The sequence below is a fragment of the Ascaphus truei genome, chromosome 1 (assembly GCF_040206685.1).
Source record: "Ascaphus truei isolate aAscTru1 chromosome 1, aAscTru1.hap1, whole genome shotgun sequence".
In the NCBI taxonomy this organism is placed as follows: Eukaryota; Metazoa; Chordata; class Amphibia; order Anura; family Ascaphidae; genus Ascaphus; species Ascaphus truei.
The window spans coordinates 93,246,200-93,270,658 of NC_134483.1; the positions used below are offsets into that span (position 1 = coordinate 93,246,200).

Here is a 24,459-nt window from a genome sequence, read left to right on the forward strand (position 1 = left end):
AAGGAACAAAAGACATAGTAATATTAGTGCTATTCTTGCAACCAGTTTAAATGTGCAGTTCCATACAGGAGGAAAGTGAACTAGAGGCTGTGATATGTTTACACTTGATTATAACGAGGCGGCAATGTTAAAAGACATGGAAATTGTGTTCTCCATTTTAAATAGGGACCCTTGAAAGGGTGGTTTGGGTGTTTGTGGGAGGGGTAGAAAACTAGCCGAGGGGGTATATAAAAAAAAAGATTGGAAGGTAAAATACACTCATCAGATCATTTTGACAGATATTGCCAATATAAACATCTGAAACAATGTGAAAAAACTTTTCCTTTTACATACAATAATCACCCAGTTTTAACTTAAACATCTTATTTGCCATTAGTTCATGTTGGATATCCCCTTTAAAGTAAACACATTTAGACTCTCAAACACCAGGAAAAACAAGATGATACTACAAGACAATTGGCATCTGTAAGAACCTTAAATATATTATTGAATAATAATAATAATAATTATTATTATTATTATTATTATTATTATTATTATTAGGAACTGGGTTAGTGAGAACAGGGCTGGTTGCGTTGCTTACAGCAGGGGTGTGCAAACGGGGGGCGCGGGATTTTCTAGGGGGCATGGCAGTTACAGAGGACCTGTGCTCTTCCCCAAGGCATTTAAATAAAAATGCCGGGGGAGGCTCGAGACCTAACTTCTTACCTGCTCTCAGCCGGCTCTACGCCATGACAGAGCGGCGTCAAATGGCAAAGCATGACCTCACATGACATGACGCCGAAGCCAGAGATCAGGTAAGGGATGGGGTGGTGCGCGAGCAGGTAAGGAATGGGGGGGTGCGCGAGCAGGGGGAAAGAGCAGGTAAGGGATGGGGGGGTGCGCGAGCAGGGGGAAAGAGCAGGTAAGGGATGGGGGGGTGCGCGAGCAGGGGGAAAGAGCAGGTAAGGGATGGGGGGGTGCGCGAGCAGGGGGAAAGAGCAGGTAGGGGATGGGGGGGTGCGCGAGCAGGGGGAAAGAGCAGGTAAGGGATGGGGGGGGTGCGCGAGCAGGGGAAAGAGCAGGTAAGGGATGGGGGATGCGCGAGCAGGGGGAAAGAGCAGGTAAGGGATGGGGGTGCACGAGCAGGGGAAAAGAGCAGGTAAGGGATGGGGGGGTGCGCGAGCAGGGGGAAAGAGCAGGTTAGGGATGGGGGTGCACGAGCAGGGGGAAAGAGCAGGTAAGGGATGGGGGTGCGCGAGCAGGGGAAAGAGCAGGTAAGGGATGGGGGGGTGCGCGAGCAGGGGGAAAGAGCAGTTAAGGGATGGGGAGTGCGCGAGCAGGGGAAAGAGCAGGTAAGGGATGGGGGGGTGCGCGAGCAGGGGGAAAGAGCAGGTAAGGGATGGGGGGGGTGCGCGAGCAGGGGAAAGAGCAGGTAAGGGATGGGGGGGGTGCGCGAGCAGGGGAAAGAGCAGGTATGGGATGGTGGTGCGCGAGCAGGGGAAAGAGCAGGTAAGGGATGGGGGGTCAGCGAGCAGGGGGAAAGAACAGGTAAGGGATGGGGGGCCGCGAGCATAGGGAAAGAGCAGGTAAGGGATGGGGGTACGCGAGCAGGGGGAAAGAGCAGGTAAGGGATGGGGGTGCGCGAGCAGGGGGAAAGAGCAGGTAAGGGATGGGGGTACGCGAGCAGGGGGAAAGAGCAGGTAAGGGATGGGGGGGTACGGGAGCATGGGGAAAGAGCAGGTAAGGGATGGGGGGTGTGCGAGCAGGTAAGGGATGGGGGTGCGCGAGCATGGGGAAAGAGCAGGTAAGGGATGGGGGGTACGCGAGCAGGGGGAAAGAGCAGGTAAGGGATGGGGGTACGCGAGCAGGGGGAAAGAGCAGGTAAGGGACGGGGGGTGCGCGAGCAGGGGGGCACGAACAGAATAGTTTGCGTACCCCTGGCTTACAGGAACAAAATATAATTATTTTTTTTAAAAAACAAACCGGAAACCAAAAGTAGACAAGCTATTTTCAAGGCTGTAAATCGTTTGTTTATGAAATACTAGAAGCGTAAGAGCATATCAAGTAGGAATGTGAATGAAAGATAACAATCACTGCATACCAATACATTCACTTGTAAGAATCCGCAGATTCTGATGGGGAATCAACCTAATTCTGAACATAAACACAATATTTAAATGGACCACTAGGTTTTTCAAAGACCAGATATGTTTAAATGACCTTGGCAAAAATGTTTATTTTGTAAGTAAATTTTGTTGCAGATTATTTATAACACCAAACAGTATTAAAGCAGCAATACAAAATTCTCTCTCCCTCCCCTTTGTTATCCTCTCATATTATTTTAATATGTAAAGCGTGTGACAATGTATAAACTCTACATCACCTATTTCCAAAGAAGGTTGGGGTGAAGAACCGAGTGAATCCCAATAGCAACTCTGATCAGATGTATTGTTAGGAACCCCAAACCTCTCTAATAGCGCGTCTGAGATCAGATGCAACCTAAATTCTTCTGTATTTGATACCATTTTCAAATTACCAGAGAATTGCAGGGAACCCTTCAGGGTTGTCCAAGGAACCCTGGTTGAAAAACACTGCTCTACATTCTTACCTAAGCTGGCAACCGTTTGGTGTTCCTGTTGTAAATCAGTAAAAATCCTGATTGTGTGCCTAACCCAGCGGTGCGCAAAGTGGGGGGCGCGGGGTTTACGGAGGCCCCGCGCACTTCCCGAAGGCACTTAAATTAAGTGCCGGGGGAGCTGCAGTGCCTCTGTAAACCTACTTACCTTGATTCAGCCGGCATCTGGAGACGCGTCGCCATGTGCCGTCACGTTGCTATGGCAACGTGACGTCATGACGTCCAGACGCCGGGAATCAAGGTAAGGAGGGGGGGAGGCGCGCGCGGAGAGGACATCCAGCAGGGGGGCGCAGGGAAAAAAAGCTGGCCTAACCAAATAGCCGCCTTTCAGTTACACCGACTGAAGGATTGGTTGGAACTCAGCAGCTACAATGTATTCTTATATTACAGCGGTAACATTTACTATTGTGACAGTTTATAGCTCAAACTGCTAGGAATATTGGCAACAAATTGCCACAAAAAGGAAAGTGTTACAAAGATCTTGCACTCCTGGGAAGGTGGGCTATACCCTATAGAAATCAAAGAATGCTCTGTATATTAAAACAAAATATTTTAAAAAAAATCGCTATTGTCTAATACTACAGAACAGACATAAAAACCCATAAGATCTCACACGTTTTGCTGCTTTAAGTCAAAAGTAGTAATTACACCAATTTATAAATAGGAAATACACCTACTGCAATACAAATACACACATCTCAGCACGACCAGACAGCACTTGGTTACATGTTTGCACAATAATTAAATGCAGCTCCAGATGTCCATTAAATGAAATAAAAATATTCTTCTGAATTCTTAAACATGACCAATGTGGTAGTGTTCATCACTACAAAATGTACATATAAGAATTGTATCAAAAGCAGGAGGCAGAAGTAGGTCGTGTGATAACTTTTATTGGATCAGTAGATTGCTGTGAGGAAAGGAAATTTCACCAGCAACAAAGGAATGGGTTCTTTACAGTAAGGGCAGTTAAAATGTGGAATTCATTGCCCATGGAGACTGTGATGGCAGATACAATAGATTTGTTCAAAAAAAGGTTGGACGTCTTTTTAGATGGGAAAGGTATACAGGGATATACCAAATAAGTATACATGGGAAGAATGTTGATCCAGGGATTAATCCGATTGCCAATTCTTGGAGTCAGGAAGGAATTTATTTTTCCCCTTAATGGGGTTTTTTGTTTGCCTTCCTCTGGATCAATAAGTAAGTATAGATATAGGATAAAGTATCTGTTGTCTAAATTTAGCATAGGTTGAACTTGATGGACGTACGTCATTTTTCAACCTTATCTACTATGTAACGATGTAACATGCTTTTGAACCTCTCGGGGATCTTCATCTGGTAGGAACCTAACCACCTTCTCCCTTTATTTTACTCCACGGAAGAGAGGCCAGCACTGCTAACCACCACTCTTTATCTTTATCATACATACTAAAACGCTCCCATTACAGTTATTTACAGATGTTACTTTGAAGACATTTTGCAAATGTGCCTATTAGATATGCTTCTTAATATAATTTTAGCGTGTATACACTCTTAAAGGGGCATTGGCTCGACTTATTTTTTTGTTCCAATAAATGCACCAGTAATATACATGTATGGCATCTAAGCTGCCGACAGATCTGTTCTACCCGTGGTCTATTGGCGAAGATCCTGCTTCAAGTGTTCACAATATGGCTGCCCATTTCAAGAGAAGAAAGGCTGTTTCTTCCTAAATGGTTGCTATAGCAACCCACAGACTATTAATACATTAGAGTGCATAAAGAGCGAAAACAGTACTACAGGCATACCCCGGATTAACGTACGCAATGGGACCAGAGCATGTAAAGCGAAAATGTACTTAAAGTGAAGCACTACCTTTTTCCCACTTATCGATGCATGTACTGCACTGCAACCGTCATATATGTGCATAACTGATGTAAATAACACATTTGTAACAGGCTCTATTGTCTCCCCGCTTGCGCACAGCTTCGATACAGGTAGGGAGCCGGTATTACTGTTCAGGACGTGCTCACAGGCGCATGCGTGAGCTGCCGTTTTCCTATTGAGCGATATGTACTTACTCGCGAGTGTCCTTAAACCGGGGTATGCCTGTATTTCAATCTAATGCTACACAACGGATTTCTATAAAAACAAAACAAAATAAACAGGACTTTGAACGCAATGATTCTTTAAGGGAAAGTTGATTACATGCGCCTGATGCCATCTGCAATGGTACAATACAAATGATAAAAGTTACCCAACTCTTAAATGAGTTTAACATACCTGCAAGCAGCTTCTTGTACTCGTTTATTGCTGTCTAAGATGCGCTTCAGCAACTCTGTCATCAATGGCTTCAAATACATGTCAGGGGGCTGGCTAACTACCCAGTGTGCATAGCGGCTAAGAGTCCAGCATGTGATGGAGCGCACGAGAGCCTTTTTATCAGCCAGGCACTGAATAAGGTGTGGTATAAGCTCCGGCAGGTATGGGATCATGCCCTGCATACAGCCTGCAAATATAAGACATCCAGCATTTAGCAACAGTGTGAATAAGATGATCAGAGCCATCACACACGTACAACAGTCTGCATTCCTTAACACCTTCAACAAGCGCCCTGTTTGCACCCGAGTCAAGAAATGCGAGTGACCCGTTAATCTAATATAGGCGTTTAACTTTTTGCTGCTCATGGACCACTGCAATGCTAACAATTGTGTGTAAGACCCTTATATTTTGATACGTTAGACTAGGCTGGGAAAAGGCAGTGCAACACTTAACCGAGCATCGATGTAGTAACAATGTTAAAACAGATCAAAGGACGAGGAATTGAGCTTTAACACTTTTGCTGCCAGAAACATTGTGGGGTGTTAAGGGGATTTGGGAGAACCCCCAGCTCTTCTATATGCTGAAAGTGAAAAATGTCCATTAACAAAACATTAATTTACTATACAGAAAAGACGAGACATTTGTAAACATTAATAAGGCTGTATCTAAACCTTCTTAAGAGAACTAAAAAAAAAGCAACATGGCATTCAGAAAACAGAAAGACCCCCCCCCCCCACCTTAACTCTTCAAATTCGTAGCTATAATATTTTCGCGCCATTGAAAAGACTACGCAGGTAATTAATATGCAGGCAGCTGTGTGACCCATTGTCAACCAACCTTCAGCAATTGCACCAAGAACCAGGATACCAGACTCCTTGACTACCCATTCTGGATGGAAAAGAAGTTCTTTCAAGAGAGGCAGAATATGTGGCAAAAGATCGTCACGAAACACATTGGCGAGCACATCAAGTGCTGCAGCAGAACACTTCCCTGGAAGAGTAAACAAGAGTCAGCATTCAGGGCAAGTCTATATAAAAGTGTGCAGACATTTACACACAACAGGAATGGTGCATTTGCTCTGTTATACACTTTATAGGGAATACTGTACATAAAATCTACATTCACATTATAAATGAATAACCTTGCATTTCAAAGTGAAAGCTTACTGTCTCCCCCAATTGCTGGATCTAAATTAATGCCCTTCTATTGTTTTCAACAACATACAGTAGTTAGAGTTTGGTTTGCACGGAGAAGAAATGTGAAAAGGTTTCAGCAGTTAAAGCAGCAAAATATATATTTTCTTATTTGAATAAATCAGTAGTACAGGTGGTCCTAGGTATCCGACGGCCCGCTTTCCGTCGAATGCCTTATCCGACACTGCATAATGCAGTACGCAGTACGCTGGACGCAGTATCCGACGGTCACCGCTGCCGATTAACAAGGACCTGTTATCCGACGGCGGTTTCAGGACGCATTACCCCGGATAAGAGAGGACCTGCTGTATTAAGATAATAGCGACTGTTTTCTATGTTTTTATTCAAATCTTAATGCGATTTTTAATGAGTTTTAAACCATCTTTAATTTCTATAGCATCTTTAACAACTCCCAAGCAGTGCAAGATCTTTGCAACACTTTCCTGATTGTGATAATGTGTTGCAAATGTTCCCAGCCATTTGAGAGGTAAACGGTAACAATAGTTAATGTTACCATAGTAACATGATACATTGTAGCTGCAGACTTATACTGACTGAAGCAGCCATTACGTTAGTCACACAATCCGGATTTTGAAAGCTTGAGAACACGAGTCCCCAAACGATAGACTGCTTAGGTAAGAATGATACATTATCACATGCTTTACATATACAACAAATAAGAAAAGAAAATAAAAATTGCTGGAAAGTAGTATTGCTGCTTTAAATAAACACTGCATTAGAAAGAAGTGAGGCATTCGGATAACCTTCCCAGGTGCAAGCTAATCTTGGGTAAAGTAGTTTTTTACACAATGTCGTCGCCCCACCCCCCCTTAATAAAAAATAAATAAAGGAGAAAGAAAATCTCTATATAAAAGTATAAAACCGTTTAGAATAATAGTCTAGCAAGAGTACTCTCCTGCTGTGTGGGACTACACTAATAGCAGGTATATCCTATATACCAAAACCATCACCAACAGTGTGCCCTTTGGACAAAGGCAGGCAGGGTGCGCAACTTATCACACTTCTACAACATGTGAACACATCAATACAAAGGAGGAGCTATAGGTATGGAGGTTTATGAAGTATATCAGGGTGATTACAATGTGTAATTAGTGGACTTGCTAGGAACAGTTGCTCTACTCATTGGTATGGCGTAAGACTTCTATTTAACATTTCTTGCCTTAGGTGGGAAGCAGGGGGTCTCCGGAGCAGAACTGCATTCATTTCAGCTCAGGGGACCCCATGCTTCCAGAGATACTTACCTGTGAAGGAGCTGCTGCGAGCAGCCTAGGCTGGGCACGCAATATGGCCCTTTAAAGTTTCATGTCCAAAAAGAAAGTCGCAACATCATCCCTTGCGTCCTCTTATTGGGAGCCACGAGAGCTGAAATGAACACGGCTCGTCTCCAGAGACCCCCTGCTTTCCACTTTGTGGGGGGAGGGAGTTCTTCAAGAGGAAAGTTATAGACTAAAAAATCTCCAGCAAGAACCAGGAGGGGACTCGGCTCATGAGACATGGTGGTGATGTGAAAAGTTACAGTGAGAGGAATGTCCTTGCGAATCTACCTTACCATGAGAAGACATTTCTGGATAATAGACGTAACTGAATTAAACAATATATATTTATTTTTATAGAATTGAGTGCATAAAATATATGGCAGTGTTCGTATTGCTATTACAAACGTCGTCACACTCAAATAGTCTGCCTGGGGTTATTGTGAGATTTATATGCAGTATGTGTACAATGCAAGCTTGACCAAACCATAAATCCTAGATCGCACCAACCTACCCCGCGCAATTGCTGCAGTTCTCCTTCCAGGGCAACCAAACTGTAATTTTATACCAACTCCCCAGCATTTTATCAAGGATTTTTTTAAATACAGAAATTAGGGTAAATTGCAGTTACAGTGTATTACAAAACGACTATAATGTGAAGTGTCCCGAATTGAAGAAGTCCAGAATTATACTTAAGTCCAGCTGCCAGAATCCCTAGAGGGATTTCCACAGCCCTCCAAAAGTGAAGTAATGTAGAAAGAAGATGTCCTCTGGCACATACTCCGCTCATCTGATGTGTAAATGAAAGGTAGGAGAAACGGTGTGATACTGCATAACAATATAAAGCAGTGTCCCCAATATAACATGGAACACTTACTCAAATTCTGATTGTAATATTCACACCGAGCAAGATCACGTCTAGAGATACTCTCCCAGGTTTCCAAAACATCAATGGATATATAGGACTTTCTGGGTTTTATAACCACATGCAGGGATTAATAGATCATCTTCGAACTTCCCCAGCTGGAAATTACACCCTTACAAAAAAATAGAGAACACTAATGGCATAATAACGTTTGAATAAAAATTGTGCTGGTATAAGAGATAAGACACAAACGCCTGATTTAATTGCGTATTTCAAATAAAGTTTTCCAGTCTGTGGCAACTCTGGTCTCCATTCCACCGGGTGTGCTCGCAACCGGCGTCTGCGGGGTCCCTTGCGCTCAACCTCCTCCGCTCCTGTTGTATGGCTGCGTCCGTCCCTACAAGATGGAACTCGGGATGGGGTCCCGTCACCGCGTCTCTCCTACCGCGTCAGCAGGGGGAAGGGTCGGATCGGCAGCGGTTCCCTCCGATGTGACAGGATGGGTATTCTCCATAGAATTCAATCGGCGACAGCGTCAAGTCGTCCCAGACCGTCCCCAGGCAAACATAAATCTACACTTCTACAGGCTCAACGTAGCTATGATGCACGGTTTCATCTTTTTAAAATTGAATTCAACCGACGTTTGATGCACATGGAGAATACCCATCCTGACACCGCCATACAATAGGAGCGGAGGAGGTTGAACGCAAGGGACCCCACAGACTTCGGTTGCAAGCTGGAAAGGTTTATTCAAAATACGCGACTGAATCAGGCGTTTGTGAGTGTGACTTATCTTTTATACCAGCCCTATTTTTATTCAAACGTTATTATGCCATTAGTGTTCTCTATTTTTTGTAAGGGTGTAATTTCCAGCTGGGGAAGTTCGAAGATGATCTATTAATCCCTGCATGTGGTTATAAAACCCAGAAAGTCCTATATATCCATTGATGTTTTGGAAACCTGGGAGAGTATCTCTAGACGTGATCTTGCTCGATGTGAATATTACAATCAGAATTTGAGTAAGTGTTCCATGTTATATTGGACACTCTGCTTTATATTGTTGTGCAGTATTACACTGTTTCTCCTATCTTTCATATATACATCAGATGAACTGAGTCTATGCGCCAGAGGACAACATCTACTTTCTACATTGCTACACCTATAGCAGTGTATAGTTTTATACATGACACGTAACTTGGAGTCCATGATAGAGCAGCGGCGAGGTTGAAACACCTGCACTCACTTATATTCCAGTCAGATATTGTGTCATCGTCGTCAAGATCATCATCGTCATCGTCTTCCTCCTCAATGCCGTCCTCCTCGTGCTGCTGAGATACTGTCCGTGATTTATGGAAGCGCGGCCGAATGTCCTGCTCACTGTCAGGAACAGCTTCATCTTCTTCAACATCACCCTGTCAAGTTAGACCATAAGGAAGTATTACACGCCACAATGGGAAACACCAGCCTTGGTGTGATAACGTAAAGGCACTTACAGGATGAGGTTACCCATAGCCATCTTACCTTAAGCAAGATTATATCAATTTCTGAATATTTCATCCCATTTACTAAAACAGGTATCAACCTACAAATAAATACATAAATAAATGGTCAGAAATATGTCATCCATTCTGAAGTGTGGCATTGTACACTTTACTCTGGCTACCTTATCACGGTGGGACACAGTTGACCTACTGTAGCACCAAAACTTCATCTACCGGAGAAGTTAATTTTCCTTTTAGTGATAGTCAGTGTTTATCGTCACCATGTCAGATGTCTCCTGGACTAATTAACCAGTACATTTCCAAGAGAACATGAGCTAATGACAGAGCAGCAAGCCAAGGAAACAGGCCAACTTCACGCTAACGAAGTCACTTACTTTGCAAGATGTCCACATAGAACTTCTTTGCAGATTGGTTGTTCAGCCAGAGTTAGCCAAAACTCACAAGCCTCCAGTGCAACATTTTCCTCTTGGTCCTGGGTCCTCAGCAGCATGTACTGCAAAACAGTTGGTAACAATAAACATGTATACCAGTGCTTGCTTGGGACTCTTTCTAATTGGCACCTGAGTGAATGGACAGAAGGCCTGCGTTTCTCTAAACTGCGGTGTATACAGTATATACGGTCATTAAATGGTGTTCTGCGAATAATATACACTGATGTCTTGTGATGAATATAAGCCGAGGCAGAACTACCTACTCTGCAACTTTTCAGCGTAGGCAGCCTCTTCTTTTTCATTTTAAAATCAACAACACTTAAAAACCTGATATTTGTGTAATTATTGTACCGACTCGTCTTTCAGGAGCAGTCATCTGTTATATTTTTATTTGTGGTTTATTTAGGAGATTATCGTAATAGGCTAAGCGCACTAGCCTGTTGGTATTGAAACTCGCAGGTACACACACAAAACAAAATACATGCCAAAACACTGTAGTATAAGTTTGCACAAAAAAATAATAATAAAATGATTTCTATTATGCGCACTGAGGACTGGGTAAGTCTCAATACCCCGAGGAAACTTCCTTCAAGAGTCTTTACAAAGGGCCATAACCGGAAACGTCGAGTCTCTTTTGGAGAGTGTCAGCTATGCAAGCTTTTTCTATTTAGTATCTTCATGTAATTTATTGCAATTGTCACTTTATTTGTATATGTACATTGAAATACAAATAGGAATTAGTTTGAAACTGGTGCCCTCCCTTTCTTAATAGCATTAAGATTGAGTGTTTTCCCAACAAATCTTTTCATTTAGGAGTTGAAAAACACTGTTCTTGCATGCTACTTCTCAAGACAGAAGAGTACAAAACACTGTAAACACAAATATAGAATAAGTGTGTCTAAATGTAGCATAGGTTGAACTTGATGGACATATGTGTCTTTTCAACCTCATCTACTATGTAACAAGCACCTAAATTAACAGAAAATAGGTGAAGGAGATGGCTGTGCAATACACATGAACACACATTTTTAGATCCCGACAATCAATGTAATGACGAATACAATGCGCAAATATTAACTTTTTGAACATGTGTATTTGCTATTTTACGCTGAAAGCCATGCTGCTCAAAGGACGTGTCATCCCACCAGCACTAAAGTCACTGTTACCTCTACTATATTGTGCATGTGAGGAAGCAGACGGTCCATTCGAACTTCAAGCAGCATCACGAGTGCTCTGCACACATTTTTACGGACCTCCGCTTCTTCATCAGTAGCCAGCGCGAACAGATTCTGTTGGGCAAAGCAGCATTGCATGTTAATTTTCAACCGCAACACAGGTCTGCATTTTATTACAGTGCATTCTAGTAATAACTGGCCATTAATAATACTGTACGTATGTGGCATGAAGATGGTCTTAAAAGGAGCAATCCAAGCAGTTCCCCCCCCCCCCTTCATTTCTTAATACATGGTTGAAGCAGGGGGTCTGCGACGCTAAACCCCATTCATTTCAGCTTCGGGGACCCACTGCTTCCAGAGATACTCGCCACCGAAGGGGGTGCAGGAATCTTCTGCAGATTTCCGCTTCCTCGCCACATGGGCCAATGGGAAGGCGCACTGGATGACATCACGGCTTCCTATTGGCTTCGAAAAGCAGCCATATAGTGAACCCTGGGGAGGTTACCTACCGGCACCCCATACGAAGGCAAGTGCCTCTGGAAGCAGGGCCCCCCCAGAGATTCAACTAACTGGGTTCAGCTCCAGAGACCCACCACTTCAATCCTGTACTTAAAAAAACAAAACAAACAAAAAAACGGCTCAGATTGCCTCTAAACTATTTCTATATCAAGAACACCATATGGATACTGTCAAGATGGCCACCACAGTCTAGAAAATACGCCAACAAACAGAGTACCAATAGTGCGGTCAAGCAGAAACACAAGTGTATTTATAGCAATGTAGCAGGGTCAAAGAGTCCCATGCTATCCAGGTTATATGTTCAAAAAGACCGATTGGCCCAACATCTGTAGTTTCCAATGTTGCTCATTTCCATGGAGAACATTAGTAAAGGAAAAGCACAGCGTAACCAATTCCCAATAGAATACAAGCTACTTCACAGGAGAAACGCCAACCTCTTACCCCCATTCTGACTGACACCCGATATGCAATTTCACATTAGCCTGCACATGTTCACACTATTGTCCAGGCTCAGACAAACGAAATTGTAAAAGAAAAAAAAAAATGGAGAAAAACTACTAAGGCATGTGAATAAGTTACCTGTACATTGGGTTTAATTGGCCCACTATTAACCGTTGCGAACACCACACCTGCATGCACGTGATTTGTGTATGTTTAAAGTGTTGTGAAAAGGGTTAAAACATCCCGCTAACTGACTTACCTTACCGCAGGGCACTAAAAATGAGCTACATCTGCCCCCAAAACGTCCCCCTGCAGCCTCAATTACACTGCCAACAAATAATAATTTACGGTCTTACCCTCAAGTCCCTGGTCTCCATTTTACTAGAAAAAGATGTAATTCAACCAAAAACCCACGATGGCAAAATGTGTTAAAAAATGCAGTTACTCTCTTCAAAAGGATACTAGGTTGAATTACAGCCTAAAGACCGTACTTCTAACATTTCAGATTTAATATACAGAGTGGTACAGGGCTTGTTACAGAAAAGGAATGTTACAAAAACATACTATAGATAAATGCAGTCAGTTTCATAAAATACTAAAAAAAAAGCATAAAGCCTAATCTGTTAAACATAGAAATGAAAACGCCCATGTTATTTGGTATAACACACCACTTTAATTCTACTTTTGATGCCCAAATGCATTGTTTTTATGCTCAAAATTTTGCCCCTGTGACAAGGACAAGCCAGGCGTTTGTGGGTGCCTCAATCTTTAGTAACTATAGCCCGGGTCCCCTGTAGGCCCCTCACCTCCCGGCGCGGGTGTGCTAGGCAGCGGAGGCAGGGGGCAGGTGTCGGCAGTGTCAGGCAGCTAGCACAGGCAATCGGATCGCCGGAGACTCCCAGCGGCTCTCTTTGCAGGGCGCCGCCATCTTGAGTATGGTCACACATGCGCAGAGTAGCCGCAGGGCGGCCATTATTCAAAAAGGCTCCGCGGGGACTACAAGCCCCATCATTCACAGGGGCTGCAGGAGCCATGTGACGCTACACAGCCAATAGGACTGCCCGGATCCCCTGCTCGGAGAAAGGTTACATTTTGCGCGCAGAGGAGCACGCCGGTCGAAGCTGGGACAAGGTTAGTTTAGGTTGTGTAGGGTGCAGGGCGTCGGTGACCCCTGCACTGGGCCAGAGACCCCCTAGGGCCTGACTCACTGTGATAGCTTGTGGCTGCTGCAGGGACCCCCATAAATAGGGACCCTGTCCTGTAGCACTAGAGTGAGGAAAAGCCAGGACGCGGCTGCGACCTGGGCCCTTGGTGATCTGGGACCGGATCATCATAAGTAGAGAGAGACTCTTCATGGTGGAAATGTCCACGTGGGACACTACACAACATAGAGGCGGATCCTACGTTACTGTATCACCACTACCACCCAGCAGGTACCTCACTTCACTAAGTGCACCAACTGTACACCTTCAGTTCTAGTGGACAGCGCCGTCTCACACATTTGGGTGGGTTAGCTCTTGTGGACATCGGGGAGGTAAGCTGCCCAGGAGCACCTCAGTACTTTGAGGGGACATGCCATCGGGGTGTGAGAGTTGGGTTGACTGGCATTGTGGGAAACGGCCGTGCGAGGCCTACATTGGTGTGGTACTGTTATTCTGTTGGTTACCTATAGTAAAATTGTTATATATCACCATGTGTATATTGTTATTTGGGTCCTGTAACAGGGTCATCCCACATAGTAGGATCCCGCTACAGGTGGAGGCGTTTGCACCTGACTGATCAGGCACACCCCAGGCTCCCAGCAGCGGAGGCTCGGGCCTCCTGTGAGCCACAGGTAACGCAGCGCACACACGGTAGCAGCCATCTCTCATGGGGTGGGGGAACATGCGCTACATAACATTTATGGCTGGGAGAGAACGAGCCTAAATTCAAATTAATCAGAGTGTACAAAATGCTACCCTCATCATTGCATTCTTATTTTACAGAAGGCGAAGATATCATTTTGGCCAACGCAACTTTTAGTCTTGAGGGTGGAAACAAATAGCTGAGATATGGAACCCAGATAGCCAGTCATATTTGATATTGTTGCACACGCCTAATTTTGCCTGCACAAGTGTATTTTTTTTTTTTTATCTTTCTGAATCATATTTTCATACTTTTTAAAATCTGTAAGGCAATAGTGTGTCCTTTGTCACTTTTTTTCTGTTAATCAGAACCGTCTCAGGAATTTACACGATGCCCTTGAAGATAACCTGGAGATCGTGTCACATCTCTGATACATCCAAGGCCGTCTGGTAATATTGCGGGGCCTCTAACCTTCTTCTTTGCGAGGCCTTCCTGACGTGTCAATCATATCATGACGTTGCGTTCCATAACAACATTCCATGGGGCGTCCTGTTGTCATAACGTGACGCCGCATGACGCCCCGTTGTATTGGAAATACACCATTTGACGTCACGGTGCTATGATGTGGGACACTGCAGGAACACATGGCACAGGACAAAGTAGAGAGTTGGAGTCCCCACGCTCTCCCCCAGCAATCAGTTTAATTGTTGTGGGGAAGAGCGCGAGGCTTCTAACTGGAGGACTCTGTGTAGTGCCACCTACTGCACCTCCATTACGCCAGCCCTGGGTACATCTGTAGACTTTCACCAATCACAACAATTATAAACATATCACTTTTTCATTGTTTTATTGGCTCAATAATGCAAAGACCACGTTGGCCCCGGAAACATCCCAGGAGACAGAAAAAGAGGTATTTTTAAACTGAAAGTTAACCCCTTGTTTGCTGTATTGTTAACAACTGAATAGGTTTAAAGGCATTATCGGGAGTTCTCGATCAAGTTAAATTCTGGGGCCCTATAACAACATCACATTATGTTAATGAAATAACTGTACATCAGAATTACAACAAAGGGAACAAGAAATGTAAAAAAAAAAAAAAAAAAACACTTTATATTAGATCAAAACAGCTAAATATAAAAAAAAATAGAGATAAATTGCTCTTCGTACAAGCAACTATTCAAAAATGATACTGTCAGCCAATAAAAATGTATTAACCATCATTACAAGAGGAAAAATACATCAGCTTTTATTGCATGCTTGCTGCAGACACCTGAGCATAAGTGTGTACATGGAGGATTCTGGGCATGCATAGGAACCCATGAAGTATCTACCTTTTTAGCCTTAAGATATCCCTTCATTGGGTTACTCGCTATGATCCAGACTGCTCTACCATACAGCACACTGTCCACATTAACCCTTTGCTGCTCGAGAGGCCTGCAAATACATTAGAGCTTAAGACTTTAATGAGCTGTAACCTAATCCAGTCAGTGTGCCAACGCAACATGTCTACCAACAAACAATTCAACTGAACTTATTGAAAATTCTCTTCCCCCCCACCCCCAATTAGGATGGCTTTGTGCAACTGGAAAAGTACTGAAGGACACAAGGGATCCTTTAAAGGTTTGCCAACAAACATTTTCCCAGTAGTTCCCATGGCAGTGGACACCAAAGGGTTAAGTCTCACCCTCTAACTGAGATGGGACAGAAACATTTCTATCATTTATAAAAATGCTTTGCCAGGAAATAATGGAGAGTTGCCTCTCATTTCAAGTATGTCCTGAGTACAGTTATGATAATACATGGTTACATTAAATGAACAGAAGGTTATACATTCAATTCACAGACATTTCATTGGCAGTTGAGATATGATTATGGGCATGTGTAACATTAACAGACAAGATTAAAATGGTAGAGGTAGGATAGGCCTGCAATGTGTTATTACAGGCCCTGCCACAAGGAGCTTACAATCTATAGGCAGGGTAAGTTGAAATATAGGGTACAGGGGATGAGTTTCATAATGCAATAGAGCAGCCGTAACAGTACATCAGCTAACGGCAGCAAACGGCTCGCACCCTTTGGCTGCACCAAAGGCTGTCCGCCTTTTGGCGATGAGGATGTAGGCTGAAGGGGTTCAGATTGCATGCAGCTGTGGTTTCAGTGACCTTTGTCCTCCTGGGCCATTAACATTCCAGTGGGCAGGGCTGACAAAACATAGCAGGAAGCAAACGCAGATGTTAACCCTTAGCACACTGGTTCTGTGCAAAAGGGAGCAGCTCTTGGGGAACCCTTTCAGTTGTCGGCCTTTGGAGCGACAGACGTAGAATAAAGGGGTTCGGATTGAATAAATAGCCACACCTCTCCTTCCGAGGTAGTTTTGTGGTAAAATGGTGTCTCCCAAATAGATCTGATGGCTACAGCCCAAAACTGGAAACTGAGAAATTTCTGTACAAAATTTTTTCATCCAGAAGCCTCCTAATATAGACACATTCTTGTTCAGCTGGAGTTTTCGTCTGGCCCGGTGGTTTCCATCTTTTTTTGGTGAAGGAACACTAATTATATTGTGAAATTCTGCGGAACCCCAACCCTCTCTAATAGCACGCCCGAGATCAGATGCATTGTAAAGAACCCCAACCCTCTCGAATAGCGTGTCGGAGATCAGATGCAATATGCATTTTTCTGTATTTGGTACAATTTTCAAATGACATGAAAATTGCAGGGAACCCAATGGTTTCCAAGAACCCTGGTTGAAAAGCACTGGTCTAGCTATGTATTTCTATTGATACTTCCAATGCCAACGGTGCTCAAGAAAAGAAGATGGGACAAAGCAGAAATTGAGGCGATAATCCCATTTTGACCCCACAGAACATGGTTCCTCAGTTTATCAGTATGCTAGAGGACTAGCCATGGCTATTACCAGTGTCCCAAGGTCTCTTTTTACAGGGTCCAATACAGCATCCCAAACCAGAGATTTGAGTTTCATGGCTTAGCAGTTGACCAGTGTGGCTATTTATGGTCCTCCTACCGGTAGAAATGTTTCTGTACTATTCCAGCTAGAGGGTGAGACTTAACCCTTTGGCATGCACACAGCCATGGATGGATCATCCAGAAAGAAAATTACGGTAAGATATATAAAACAATTTTTTATTCTCCATCTAACTGCTAGCTTCTCAAACAAATAAATAGCCCCCTCCTTGTGGTGTGGGAAAGAGGTTCAACATGCTCCATTCTTAACAGGACATTGACCTGGTTGCATGACCAAACTCTTTCAAATAACCTCAACTAGTCTTGGGTAGTGTTAACCATGACCAGATCGTTCCATCACCTGAACTTATCCCTTCGCTGATGGAGAATGTAATATTTTTAACATGTCTCCAATATTAAAAGGTAAGCAGCAGCAGTCACCTCTACAGATAACTTGCATTTACCAATGTTACATATTGTTTATAATGTACATTATTAAAGTATAACCACAAAAGCTACAAATCTAGATATCTGTTGACTGAACTTGATAAATATCCCTCTCCCAACCACCACATGCTGCAAACTAACCAATGAGTACTATAACCAAGAACACCAATGGGTATAACTGCCATACGGACTATTAGATATATTAAGTCTGCCTCCTTATGAGGCGGAATCCATAGTAGATTATACGGAAGAGTTGGAAAGACTTGAAAGAAATGATCATCGCAAATACTGAAAGTAAATGAGGAAATGTGCATACCTCTATAAAGGAATCAATGTGCAACATAAGAGCTTGTGTTCTGCCAATGATGAACTGATTGACACAAGCAACAGCATGAGACCTAAGGAGGGAGAGGAAAAATTAGCAGGTGAACATAATTAAGCATTGCTAACAATTTCTAATTTGTATCGTTTAGTCACTGGTATGCTAGTTCTCTAAATGTAAAAATAAGTGATCCTAAACGAGAGGTCTACATTGATCATCTTTCAGCGGCAGACGTACATGCTAAATTTGGCCAGTGGCTCACATGCACCCTCAGAATCCATGTGTATCCTCTAATGTGCCGCTATGGAGAGAAAGCCATTAATGTATAGGAATACAGAGTATGCAATCCACATGTTTTTCTATATGCCCCTTGCAGATATATGCTGGCCTATCTAGCTGGCCACATAGGTCTGTATGTTGTAGCTGCCTCATCAATATTTCATCTGCTCTTTAATCAATCATGACTAGGTGCCTAGTACTTAAAGCTGCAGTCCAAGCAATATTGTATGTCTATTTATATAGCGCCATTAATGTACATAGCGCTTCAGAGCAGTAATACACGTGGTAATCAAGTAAATAACAGATAATATAAATAACAGATCATGGGAATAAGCGTTTTAGACATCAAAGTAACATTAAGGAAGAGGAGTCCCTGCCCCGAGGAGCTTACAGTCAATATCCTACATGTTTTTTTTTGTTTTGTTTTGTAATAAATAAGTTCTGTACTATGAGAAAATTATTTTAGCATTTTTTTTTAAATTCTGAATGACCTTTTAAATATATTATAATGTAGCAGGCATTTTTCATTTCTATAGCAACCATTTACAAAGTCACATCTCCCTCCTCTTTTGAAACAGGCTCTGGCAAACCCCTTTATGAGCCCTGCCCTCTCTAGTAGTGCAGCAATTGTATCTAGTGACTGCCTGGTCACATGATCCTCCCCACAGAACTTTGCATCTTTGGTCCTCTTCTGCTGCACGGACAGCCATTTAGTGACCCCTCCCACCCCACCCCCCCGAATCTTTGATCCGTTCTCCTGTGATCGTCAACTCGGCTAATTACCAATTGTGTGGATTGTATTCATGCACATATAAAAGGGGGGGAAATTAAATAAATTAAAAAAAACAAACGGCATCTTGGGCTGCTGCTTTAAGGGGTAACACGTTACCATAACTGTCTTACCCCCCTTTAAAGCTACAACTGACTGTGCTTGAGATCTATCAGTGTTTCGTAAGTATCCCGTCAACCACACTAGATTTTAACACGGAATCAAGGGATTTTTTTTATTTCAGTCCCATTTCAGACATGACATTTTGGAAAAGTACCACAACTTAACCAACAGGTACTCAATAGGACTGCTTTAACAATGTCCTGCCAGAGGGGGCTAGCATATCACTGTATAACAGGCCTGTGTGGCAGCAAACAGTAAGAGGAAAATAACAAATATTTCTTATAACTAGTTTAAAGCAATTAGAGTGTGGGGTTCAAATCAATTGCTCCAGGGGAACTATAAGACTTTACTATACCCAAAAAAATACATTCCTGTGATTTAGGAATACAGACAAAGTTACAACTGTGTTAGTGTGTTTTGAGCGGAACAAATTGTTTAACTAATACCGAAGGACAACAATCTTTTATAGTTAACCAGACTTTACGGAAAACCCTTGCCAAGTAGCACAGCTGTTTGTTCAAAATCAAAACAAATCAATGGTAAGTTGTGAGAAATCATTTTCCTTTGTTCCATTGGTGAACCCAAGAACAGTTCTCTCCAGAAGACAAAAGGTGTACACTTAAATTTATTTTTTAAGTCAATACAATAGTCCTTTTAAGACAGGATTGAGGGATAGTATCCCTATAAGCGGGTCTCAGCTAACTCAGGGTAGAGTATAAGTAAAATGATAATAATAACCTCTGTGATCAAGGTATAGGAGCAAATATGAGTGCTGGGGAAACTCTGATAAACCATGTGTAATGGTACATGAAATGGTATATGTGCACTAATGGCGCTGTGTGGCTAGCTCAGGTCTCCATATATGCCATAAAGTTCCTAAACAAGCCCCAACAGAACCAAAAAGTACATACCAGAAATGATCTTTGTTTCAGTGAGAATCCCCTCTTTTGCAGCACAGCTCTTTCCTTGTAGTGGGTGCTTCACGTCCATAGAAGTACAGAGAAGAGTAGTCCCAAGGGGGGCACAGGCGGAGCACTGCCAGATCGAGGAGGGAGAAAGGGGGCTGCATCCAGTAGTATAAAAATATGTTTTATTGAGTAAAACATATTTTTATACTACTGGATGCAGCCCCCTTTCTCCCTCCTCGATCTGGCAGTGCTCCGCCTGTGCCCCCCTTGGGACTACTCTTCTCAATAGTCCTTTTAGACCCCACAATTTATAGTGGCTATACTGTATCTCTTGGTTTATTTTTTTACCAGGTGGAAAACATGGTGTCTCCAGAGCTGAACCACATTCATTTAAGCTCTAGGTCCCCCAACTCCCTGAGATAGTTAGATCGGAAGATAATACCGGTACCGCATTGCTGTTTAAAAGTCTTGCATCACGCGGGCCAATAGGAAGCCGCGAGGGATGACGTCACTGATTCCTATTGGCTTTCAGAATGTTTAACTATACATTTTCTGTGCCCAGCCGGGACTGCTACCGGCATCACCTTCTGTTGTAAAAGCATCATCTCGGGGAGCATGGGGGTCCCTGGAGCCGAAATAAACAATTCATCACGGTCAAAAAATAAACCAAAGAGATATAACCACTAAGTAGCAACTTGGATGTGAAATCAAGACCACCAAGTGGATTAATTTGGCAGAGACCATGACACCGTGAGGTCAGTGATTTTGAGAGCATACCTTATTTTTGGACTGCTGTGTTTGAAGAATTGCAGAAATTTAGGAATCATGACATTGAGAGGTCTTTCCAAAACATCACTGTCTAAAATTTCGGCCGAATCTTCACATATTTTCTGAAGCGCTCCAAATGCACCCTGTGAAAAATAAATAAATAGAATAAGAGAATGGCCAGCATGTAGCAAATATGAAAAATAACTCTGCAATTCATACGGAAAACGCAACTGAACCAAAACACAGAGAGTTATCGCACATATCCTATTACATACAACATGCCTTACGAGGCACCTGGGGAAAATATCAACTTTTTTGTTTTTAGAACAACCATTTTACTATGAAAATATTTACAAATTAGTAATGGTATCGACACCAACAAGGAGCAGAGCAAATCTACAAATATAACAGCATGTAGATAACACTGGCCCTACTGGGGTATCCTGAAGTTAACCATCATATTCCCCGGCATGTTGTGCTAGCAAGAGGAATGTGTAGGACTACATTTTTAAAAGATATGCTTTAGTTTGGAGTATTAATCTTTTTACCTTTTATAGCATGCCAAAATTCGGAAGGTATTTCAACATTATGGGGTATATTTACATAAATGGTGTATTCTGGAGCAGCACTGCTTGGTAAATATGGGCCTTATTTACCTACTATTTTAATTACTGTAAGCAGGTAATGCTAAACAAGAATGCCTCATGCGGACTTCACCACCTCTATCCCGCATGATCTATATTTATATTATAGCAAGTGGGTGTCTAGCTACAGGGCTGCAGTTGTCCCATGCATGAAGAGAACCCCTTGTTTGGCACAATGTTTTTTTTTGTTCCATTATTTTAACTGTCACTGCAACAGTAGCCTCACCAAAAAGGCCAAGTAGTTTGTCTTTTTGGCCCCTTTTCCAAGATGGCCCCAGGAATGCACCTTGCCAGCAATACAATCAGGCAATGAGTCATCCGTGCCGATTTGAAATACAATGTTCAACAGTTTGCATGCTGGCCGTTTAGGACAGTATACATCCAGGGTATGCAGGGAGCAATAAGTCAGGAACACCCCAAAAAAACAAGAAAAATATGATGGTATGATAAAATCACACAAGGATGATGGAACAAATCTTGGCTCATACGAATTACCTACTTACAAGAAGTATATGAAAAGCCAGCAAAATCAGGGAACAAGGCAACAGGAACTCTGGAGGGCTCTCACTCGAAGTGGAACTCAGGAGGAAACACAACGGAGAGAACCAAATAGTGCAGACCAGTATGTTGTTTATAAGAATAAAATGATGCTACAGTATGTACTCACATTGTGTACTAATTAAACAGGCACATCAGATTAAGTTGAGCAGTGAATCTCACGTCAGAGAGGTAGAGCCCGGGCCGTCTGTCTTCGATACTCACGCAACTGAATGGCATCAGATGGCGTCTGACGTCACATCCGTCGGTAACTTGGCAAGTTCCAGTTACTCGGGGGAGGAGGCAGGTACACGGCAAGGCGGTCCTCTTGACATAGTACTAACAGCCTCAAAGGGAAGCAGCTCCAGACGTGGCACTAATAGCTGTCAGATGTGCGAGTGCTCCCGTTCTGAATCACATGCGACACCTTGCGAGCTTCATCACTCCCGTGCGGTAGCATCATAGCGTGGAGCTTCCCTTTGAGGCTGTACTTCTTGTAAGTAGGTAATTCGTATGAGCCAAGATTTGTTCCATCATCCTTGTGTGATTTTATTGCACCATCATATTTTTCTTGTTTTTTTGGGGTGTTCCTGACTTATTGCTCCCTTCATACCCTGGATGTATACTATTGCTATAGGGAATCCATACAATTCCCTCTGAAGGTTGAGAATTCTGTTATTTCACCTTACACTTAACCCTTATTATTTGAATCACATTTATAATAAGCACTGTGTTCTTTAGCGCCGTTCTGAATCACTTGGGTTATCTAGAGTTTAGGACAGTACCAATCTTTTTTTGGTCGTGCCTGGTGAAAGGAACATTTGGGGAGCAATGGTACCTTGTCCAAGCTTAAAGGGGAGGGAAAGCATCAAGCACAGAAGGGTAAAAAGACTGTCACTGCTCTAGCTTAGACATTTTACGCCAAGTTACAATTTCTAAAGAAAAAAAAAAGGGGGGGGGGGGCTAAGTATGCTGGATTTATCTTTAGAGGAAAATAATATGGCCGAGTGGTCTCCGACATTATCACCATTAAACATTTTGCCGATTGATGCTTGCAAGGCATAGCAATAGCTTGTCGCTCTGGGTTCCAAATGGTTAGTATTTACTAGATTCTCAAATTTACGCATGAAAGCTGAACTTTGAAAAGCACAGCAACACAGATCACATCTTCAATAAACACTATATTTCAGGGATTAGACAGCCTTATACACAAGCCTCTAATCAGCAGCAATTACTAAGTTCCAGTTGTAGGGGCCAAATTACATAATAGATTTCACAACACCAGTGGCCATATTTACTGGTCCCTGCAAATAAATGTGTTCACATGAAACTATCCCGATATGAAAAATACTGGAAAATCTTGCATTGAAGTGTGTGATTATAACTAAGGCGTTCTTGTAGAACAAAAGGTTTTATATCCGGAAATCTTTAAAAAGTAGAGTTATATGCATTTATATGAGGGACTTCTGTTTGCACCCCACACAATATAAAACACGAACAATCTGCTGACTGTAGCCATTCACCTCTAGGAAAACTGAGCTTTGGGCTGAAAGATTCAATACAATTTAAAAATACAGCTTATTTTAAGCAGGTGACTGTAAAATTGATGTCTAGGAGGCAATACTGTATTGAACTTACACAAAGCATCTCAACATAGGGAGGTGAAGGTAAACGTCGTGGAAAAAGCATGTAATATACTAATCCAAACCTACCTCACACGTGTTATAATCCTCAGAGTCCAACAGGCTACACAACTTTGGCAAAAGCTCAGGCCAATTCTGCAACTCTCCTTTAGAAGCAATTGTCGTAATCAAGATCCCTATAAACAAACAGGATTGTGGTGTTAAAAATGCAGACTGCAATGCGGTCTGATCCACACAGTTATAATTAAACAATTCAAGAAAGATTTTAAATCATGAAAAAAAAAAACCCCTACTATCCCATGAACCAAGTAATGTTTGATTTTACAAACCACAGAGCCTCTCACTATTAGCATTTAACAATTAGTCCTTAGTGATTTAGCATCTGTTTTGGGGAATCAATACCAAAACATACCAATGTTTAAATTGGAAATGAAAGCTGCTGTGCTGCACATTTTCCAAGTACATTTTTGCTTTCAATGTCTGTTAAAAAGCAATCCTAGGTTTAGTTATAAATCAGGAAATTAATTGCAGACTAAAGTCTCAACGAACCAAACTAAAAATACATTGTGTTTGTGGGGTATCTGAGGAGTAGCTTAGGGATACCCATGTACTATTTTCATGTTCATCCAAAGTAATATTAAAGCAGCAGTGTAAGCTGGCGGGGTTTCCCCCCCTTTAATATGTGTATCTATACAATTCACAAAATGACAAGAAATTAGCTAAGTTGCCAATCAATCCGTTCTCCTGAGATCGACCAGCAAAGATTCGGCACTGGGGTTCACTAAATGGCTGTCAGTGTAGCAGATGAGGGCCAAAGATGCAAAGTTAGGTGGGGAAGATCATGTGACCAGGCAGTCACTAGATACAATTGGTGCACTGCTAGAGAGAGGGG

General features: G+C 42.6%; 1 protein-coding gene across 1 annotated transcript in view; it reads right to left on the reverse strand.

Annotated features, from left to right (window-relative positions):
- The window catches only part of TNPO1 (transportin 1), an 84,035-nt gene that overhangs the window by 23,191 nt on the left and 36,385 nt on the right, over window positions 1-24,459 (reverse strand). The window contains exons 4-12 of the mRNA XM_075579563.1: window positions 23,637-23,743; window positions 20,753-20,886; window positions 17,891-17,972; window positions 11,353-11,475; window positions 10,130-10,248; window positions 9,775-9,835; window positions 9,497-9,665; window positions 5,759-5,911; window positions 4,879-5,108 (exon numbers count right to left, since the gene is read on the reverse strand). Of these exons, the coding sequence (XP_075435678.1) occupies window positions 4,879-5,108; window positions 5,759-5,911; window positions 9,497-9,665; window positions 9,775-9,835; window positions 10,130-10,248; window positions 11,353-11,475; window positions 17,891-17,972; window positions 20,753-20,886; window positions 23,637-23,743 (1,178 nt within the window). The remainder of the gene's footprint in view (window positions 1-4,878; window positions 5,109-5,758; window positions 5,912-9,496; window positions 9,666-9,774; window positions 9,836-10,129; window positions 10,249-11,352; window positions 11,476-17,890; window positions 17,973-20,752; window positions 20,887-23,636; window positions 23,744-24,459) is intronic.